At 41.6% G+C, this 7,500-nt stretch overlaps 2 protein-coding genes across 2 annotated transcripts in view; both read right to left on the bottom strand.

The window, feature by feature from the left end:
• si:cabz01101003.1 (ubiquitin carboxyl-terminal hydrolase CYLD) overlaps positions 1–6,802 on the bottom strand; it is a 14,743-nt gene extending 7,941 nt beyond the window's left edge. The window contains exons 1-14 of the mRNA XM_059505759.1: positions 6,666–6,802; positions 6,193–6,382; positions 5,794–6,072; positions 5,057–5,374; positions 4,879–4,984; positions 4,342–4,805; positions 3,654–3,819; positions 3,339–3,480; positions 2,946–3,068; positions 2,678–2,769; positions 2,445–2,508; positions 2,164–2,323; positions 1,979–2,087; positions 1,135–1,253 (exon numbers count right to left, since the gene is read on the bottom strand). Coding sequence (XP_059361742.1) covers positions 1,135–1,253; positions 1,979–2,087; positions 2,164–2,323; positions 2,445–2,508; positions 2,678–2,769; positions 2,946–3,068; positions 3,339–3,480; positions 3,654–3,819; positions 4,342–4,805; positions 4,879–4,984; positions 5,057–5,374; positions 5,794–6,072; positions 6,193–6,360 — 2,310 coding nt within the window. The 5' untranslated portion in view covers positions 6,361–6,382; positions 6,666–6,802. The remainder of the gene's footprint in view (positions 1–1,134; positions 1,254–1,978; positions 2,088–2,163; positions 2,324–2,444; positions 2,509–2,677; positions 2,770–2,945; positions 3,069–3,338; positions 3,481–3,653; positions 3,820–4,341; positions 4,806–4,878; positions 4,985–5,056; positions 5,375–5,793; positions 6,073–6,192; positions 6,383–6,665) is intronic.
• Positions 6,803–7,410: 608 nt separating this feature from the next.
• The window catches only part of LOC132095723 (adenylate cyclase type 4-like), a 25,115-nt gene continuing 25,025 nt past the window's right edge, over positions 7,411–7,500 (bottom strand). Inside the window, exon 26 of the mRNA XM_059500836.1 lies at positions 7,411–7,500. This exon is cut by the window's right edge and continues 878 nt beyond it. The gene's annotated coding sequence lies outside the window, so the exon portion shown is untranslated.

Raw genomic sequence — 7,500 nt, 5'->3', positions numbered from 1 at the left:
AATGAAGATGTATCCTATTGATCACAAGTGCAGTATGGAGTACCTCAAGGCTCAGTACTAGGGCCGCTACTCTTCACGCTTTATATGTTACCCTTTGGAGATATCATCAGGAAACATGGTGTTAGCTTTCACTGTTATGCTGATGATACTCAGCTCTATATTTCTTCGCAGCCCGGTGAAACACACCAATCTGAAAAACTAATAGATTGCATAGTCGATATAAAAAACTGGATGACGAGTAATTTCTTACTGCTAAATTCTGAAAAAACAGAGCTGTTAATTATAGGACCTAAAAACTCAGCTTGTAATAACCTAGAACACTGTCTAAGACTTGATGGTTGCTCTGTCAATTCTTCGTCATCAGTTAGGAACCTAGGTGTGCTATTTGATCGCAATCTTTCCTTAGAAAGCCACGTTTCTAGCATTTGTAAAACTGCATTTTTCCATCTCAAAAATATATCTAAATTACGGCCTATGCAGCAAGAGTTCTTACTAGAACCAGGAAGTATGACCATATTAGCCCGGTCCTGTCAACACTGCACTGGCTCCCTATCAAGCATCGTATAGATTTTAAAATATTTCTTATAACTTATAAAGCCCTGAATGATTTTGCACCTCAGTATTTAAATGAGCTCCTTTTACATTATAATCCTCTACGTCCGCTACGTTCTCAAAACTCAGGAAATTTGATAATACCTAGAATATCAAAATCAACTGCGGGCGACAGATCCTTTTCCTATTTGGCGCCTAAACTCTGGAATAACCTACCTAACATTGTTCGGGAGGCAGACACACTCTTGCAGTTTAAATCTAGATTAAAGACCCATCTCTTTAACCTGGCTTACACATAACATACTAATATGCTTTTAATATCCAAATCCGTTAAAGGATTTTTAGGCTGCATTAATTAGATAAACCGGAACTGGAAACACTTCCCATAACACCCTATGTACTTGCTACATCATTAGAAGAATGGCATCTACGCTAATATTAGTCTGTTTCTCTCTTGTTCCGAGGCCACTGTATCGTATGCAATGTTGTTCAGTTGCTTTGACACAATCTGTATTGTTAAAAGCACTATATAAATAAAGGTGATTTGACCTGTGATTTTGTGTGTGTGTGTGTGTGTGTTACCTGTGTGTTACAGGTGTTGCAGTACTGTTTTAACTGTCCAGGTGTGATGTCAACATCCTCGTAACACTGCAGACACTCCCACTGCGCCACCGACTGACAGATACTGCACTGCCGCAGAGCTACACACACACAATAACCATTTTACAATCATAAGTAAACAGTAAAATGAATCAAATATGCTATATGAAAATGTTTTTATTTTACATACAATCTGTTTATCAAATGTATGTAGTTATTATAAAATATGTAATAAAAAAAGAAATAAAGGTATTTGAAATAAAATATTAAATAAAATGCATGATAAAAGGCATCAAATGAGCATAATAAGTTATAATTGAATTGTAATTAATAAATGAATAATGTGAAAAATCAATAAAATGAAAATTAGTAATAAAGAATAAACAAAAAAATGATAAAATATTTCCTAAATAATTCAAATAAATCCGATATATAATATAAAATAAAGAATATATTAATTAAATATACATACATAAAATAAACACTAAAATACGAAAGAACAATAAGAAAATACTGAAGGAAACTTAAATTATATAAATGGAGAAAATCAATCAATAATTAATAAACAAATAAAAAATAAACACTTTTTAAAATATTAATAATAATGGTGAAATAGTATGAATAATAATGAATAATAAAACATATTTAAATAAAATAAATATTCCATTGTATACATTTAGTTTAAAATAAATGCAAAAAAAAAAAAATATATATATATATATACAAATGAATAAAAAGAAAAATGCCTGCAATTTTACGGATATTTAATCCAAATAGTGTAAATGGTGTGAATAAGCTGATCAGTGTGAGTGAGTGCAGCGCTGACTCTCGTCCAGCAGGTCAGTGATGTCCAGGCTCAGCGAGGGCAGGATGGCATCAAACATCTTGAACTCTTTACCGAATCTGGGCATGAGGAGCGGCAGGCAGGAAGGAGCCTGAAGAAGACAAGAACGGCGCGATCAGATGAGCGCCTGTGTGTGTATGTGAGTGTGTGTGTGTGTGTGCCCTCACCTCCGTCAGCTTGAGTCCCGAGTGCATGAAGGAGGACTCGAGTAACGCCTGGACGCTGGAGACACGCAGGAGCCCCGGAGACACGAGCGGAGAGAGCAGAGGAGACGACGGAGGAAAGAGCTGATAGATGAAACACTCCTGCGCTTTCTGACTCACAGACCTGCACACACACACACTAATAAATCATATCATACAGATCTAACTCGATAAGAGCAATGTGGAGAATAACTTTAGAATGGTTTTGTTCAGTTCCAGGACTTTTCATAAACACAAACACAGACCTGATCTTCAGAAGCGGCTCAACCTGGAGAAGCAGGAAAAGCTGGTTGAGTAATTCCTCTGGATCTGCACACACACACACACACACACACACTCTCTTGTGAATGGTTATAGGTACACTACAGAAACAGTAGACGTATGACAGAAGTACTGCAGCACTAGCACAGATTTAAACAGGATCATCTCGTACCATACTGATAGAAAAACACACACACACACACACACACACACACACCTTTCTCCTCGTTGGTAAATCCGGAATCAGCTGTTTCTTCTTTCAGTAGTTTGCGTAAAGCCATGGTTTTACTGGCACACACGTATCCATACCTGCAGGAAACACACACACACACACGATCAGGATGGAAGCAAGTGTTTCTCATCAGTCTGTCATAGTGATAGGAGATGTTTAGATGTGTGTGTGAGCGTCTGTGAGTGAGTTTGTGAGTGTAAGAATGAGAGCGTATGTGTGTGTGAGTGTGTGTGTGAGTGAGTGTGTGTGTTACCGGCGCAGAGGATTGACGATCTCGCAGCGCAGCAGATCCTGAGCGCTTTGACTGATGGGATTGTTCTGAGCTCCAACCGGCCAAAACAGCAGCCAGTCGAACGAGCTGCAGCACGAGAACATACTGACACACACACACACACGAACTAGCGTTAGCGACACAAACTAACAGCAGACACAGAGAGAGATAAACCCCTCAGTGAAGATCCTCACACACTGCTGGAGTTATGCTCTTACACATTTAGAACAGCTTTATTTCAGTATCACACTCCTCATTTCTGTCATTATTTTGACTCAGATTCTTGTTCTTTTCAGTCATAGCATTATTTGCATGTGTTCAGTCCTCCAGCAGTGCAGCTCGTGTGGAGTGTGTGTCGGTCGGAGCTACACACACCTGAAGAGAGACGCGTCCAGGTAGCAGGAGTTGAGGTGACCCTGAATGCCTTTCTTGAAGCCCTCGTATGTGACCCGGGCGTCTGGACCACACAGAGGAGGCGTGTGCTCCTCCACACGCTTACTGCTCCAGTTAGCAAACGCTGAAACACACCAGCACACACACACACGACTGACCACACTGTGCCCATATCTGCTGCAATAACATGCAATATTATATATTCTACAATTTTATGCATTATAATCGATTGTACTTGCAGTTTATATCTAATATAATATGTAACATGATCTGGGGGCGAGTGAAGGCTCCTCTCACCGATGGAGTTGCAGCGGTCCACCTGATTAATGGGCAGCTCAGGTTCAGGAAACCTGGAGTCACGTCTGACGTTTCTCAGTCTGACGAACAGACCTTTGTTAGCAGGACAGTGGAAGTGACGCTCGCCGAGATAACTGCCATCTGTGGCGGCGGACAACTCCTGATCCTGTGGGGCGGCAGATTATATATATATTATATATATTCATCCATTAGATGGCGACAAGAGAAATACTTTTGACTGCAGTAAATACTTTTATATTCAAAGTTATTTTTGCTTTTAATAACAGCTTGTAAGTTAAGCAGCGCTGTCATCAGAAATCACCCTTAACAGATGAAAGGACAGTGTGACAAAGATATCGCTGTCCTCAGCAGACTTTAATACTAATGTTTTATTGTGAATATGAGATTGAGCTTTAAATGAATGCTGTGTCAGATGCACATAATCACTCTCTAGCTCATAATACTCTACATGTAATACAGAGAGAGTAAAGGGGCGTTTATGAATTAGTAACAGATCTTGTATAAACACAGTATCACACTCGTTCTCGAGTGATACCAGCTCTATATCAGCGGCTGTGATTGTCTCCGATCTCTGACCGTGCTGAAACAGAGCCGGTTTCGCTCTCGCACTCGAGTGATGCTGCTCATATATGATGGGTTTATTTGTGCATAAGAGTTGTTTGTGTACCAGCTCAATTCCAGCCACTGGCTCCGGGATGTTGTTGATTTGTCCAATCCAGCGAATGACTCCGAAAAGGGGCGGGTCGTTCACTTCCACCATGGAGCCCACCTCCAGCCAGGCGCCAGGCTCCGCCCTCTGCTCAGCGATTGGTGGAGACGGGAGGTTGTGGAACCCATTGGAGGAGAGGGAGTGGTCTGTGGGCGGGGCTTGGGGCTTGTTGGGCGGGAGCAGGGGAGGCTGCAGGGCAGTTTTGGGTGTCGTGAGCGCAGGAGGTTTCGGGGCGGAGGAGGACGGAGGCTGCAGGGCTTTCCTGGCGGTCAGCAGCATGGCCGGCTGGATGAGCGGCCGGCTCGAGGGCTGAGACAGGTCTTTGATGGGCGATGGGGGCTGAAGGGCGGGTTTATTTGGGACGGGCAGCGGTGGCAGTTTAGGACTGGTCACTGCCAGAGGAGACCGTTCGGATCTAGATTCTGCACAACACAGGACACATATGTTTAAATACACACATAGATAGATTGTTGATAACCGATGCAGAAATGTTACCTGCGGTTACTTTAGAGAGGGGAAGCAAAGCGCCAAACTCAGGTGACGGGATGGAGCACAGCTTGGTGTTTTTATAATATCCATCCCATGGTCCTCCTGGATGATCCTGAACACACAAACACACGTCAAAGCTAAAGTTGACTAAAACCTTACAGTCACCTCTGGACGTCAGACTCACCAGCAGGACTCCCACATAAAGTGTGGAGGGTGTGCGGTTAGACAGGGCCCCGCAGAACTGGACGCTCCCGCGCTGGACGCACTCGTCCTGGATGAAGCACACTCTCTGTCCCACGGCGAGCGGCTGCGGGACGCTGGATTCGGCAGCGCGGGACAGGATGCTGACGGGACTCTGGGGCTCGCTGGAGCTGCTGCTGCGGGACGAGCGAGGGAGCGTGATCTCACTGACCGGGAGGAACAGACCGCAGCCGTCCGGACACGAGAACAGCTGATGCCCTTTATAGCTGCCATTGCATTTCCCACGCCCTGCTGCCCATCCCTGATACACACACACAGCAAGACATGCCTCAAACATCACTAACTATTCCATATCATTCATTATTTAATGAAACAACATCTTAAAATAGGTATTTTTATTATTTTTTACATGTATAGAATTATTTAATTAATATTTTATTATAAATATTTATTTATATTAATACATTTTATATTATTCAGTATATAGAAGCGATGATTTATATTTTAATTAAAATCTAATACCATTTTGAATGAATAACTATTATATTTCAAATCTTTATTTATAAATAAAAATACATTTAAGAGGAAAAAATCTAATATATTTAATAATCATTGTAATACTTTATTATAATTCTATATAAAATATTGGTTAAATAATTTAATGAAGAAGATTATATAGCATTTTATAGTAAATGTCTTTTTATCTATATTATAACTCACTTTTAGCTGAACCCCGAAGTGAATGGCGGAGCTTCCTCTCGTCAGCGGCCCGCGGTAACGAAGCTCCGCCTCAGCGAGCTCTGATTGGCTGCGGCTCCAGATGACCCGCACCTCTGATCCCAGCGCTAAAGCAGCCATTCGCTGCAGGAACTGCGTCCTGGACAGCAGTTTGACACGGACGTCCAGGTCAGGGACGGGTTCGAGCAGACCGGCGAACTCAGCCGGGACTTCACTGAGCACCTGTCTGTCCACCTTCACCACGCAGCCATTATCAATCACCTGTGAGGAATAAAGGGCACTGTCGCTTTAAGAACTTGTTCTGCACTATGAGAACATAATCACGCGTCACTGACACCCCGAATGGATCTCCAGCTGATAATGATAGATAAACTCTCTCACCTTCACCCACAGGTAATCCCCTCTCCCGCTCCTGTGCGCTCCTCCTTCCTGCTGCTGACACAGCTGCCCCCGCTGCAGGCGAATGGTTCCTTCCAGGTGGTCCTGCACTTTGTAATCGGACGCGACCATGTACATCTTGGGGGAGCGTCGCCTTCTACGGTCGGACATGATGACGCGAACTCCCCCGGACCTGCGCGTGCACGAGACAGTAACACTTCAGTGTATTCAATTCAAGCAGGAGATAACTCGTTTTAATTTGATAAAAAAAAAACAATAAAAAGATTATTAATAACCAATAAAAACAAAGTTCAAATCGAATTCGCTTTGTTTCAACCCGAGAAACTACGCGCAAAGTGAACCAAAAACATTTCCTGCTTCATCAAACCTGCTGAACCACATCTGGCTGCTTGATCCCGGTTATAAAGTCGTTTTGATTACAAACACGCTGAAACAGACAACAAACGTTCACTTACCAATAAAGTCATCACCTCGGTTTAAAGTGCGACACTTTTGCGCTCCGATACAAACAATAATGCCTCACTTTCAGCAAAGCAGGAAGCGAGATGACGGACGGCTGCGTGGACCAATCAGAGTGAGGGAATGTTAGGCCAGCGAGCATGGTGGGCGGGGCTTAATTCGCTCTGAGGGAAATTCCACTGTTGCGGCTTTTAGAATGAGTTTTTTTTTCTTCAGGCGGATATTTTGCTCATCTTCCGAGAATTCAAGGGTAAACACACTTATCTTAGACTACATCTCTATATAATTTTTCAAGATAGCTTGATTTTAAACGATATAAACAAAAATGAGCTATATTGTAACTGTTTGTTACATGTCCCTAGTCTAAAACTGAACATGAAATATGTTTACAATCATTAAGAAATCGTTTACAGCATTTTTGTGTACCTCCATACCCCATCTGTGCTTTAAATACATTTATTTCCAAATAAAGCTACAATATTTTAGATAAAATAGACATTTTAGCCGTTTTCACTCAGTCCTGTTACCCTAAAACATTTGCCCCTCTGAAAAACTTTGTTGATATAGTTTTATACATCCATCTTCTACTTAAAAACCATGTAAAAAATTAAATAAAGTTACCTTTTGAATAGTAAATTTATGTATATTGCTAGATTCAGTCTTAAAAAAAGATACAAAATAATAATTATTATTGTTATTTTTGGAAGCAGATGTCACTCATTCGGTGGAATTGATCAAAAGTCACTTTTTATTAGATTCTACCTTCGTGGTCACAAAAATGGTTACAACAAACACGTTTTTTTTAATGAAACGTTTTTACACATATTATAC

The sequence above is a fragment of the Carassius carassius genome, chromosome 2, assembly GCF_963082965.1.
Source record: "Carassius carassius chromosome 2, fCarCar2.1, whole genome shotgun sequence".
Lineage (NCBI taxonomy): Eukaryota > Metazoa > Chordata > Actinopteri > Cypriniformes > Cyprinidae > Carassius > Carassius carassius.
This window is presented reverse-complemented; position numbering and strand designations above follow the sequence as displayed.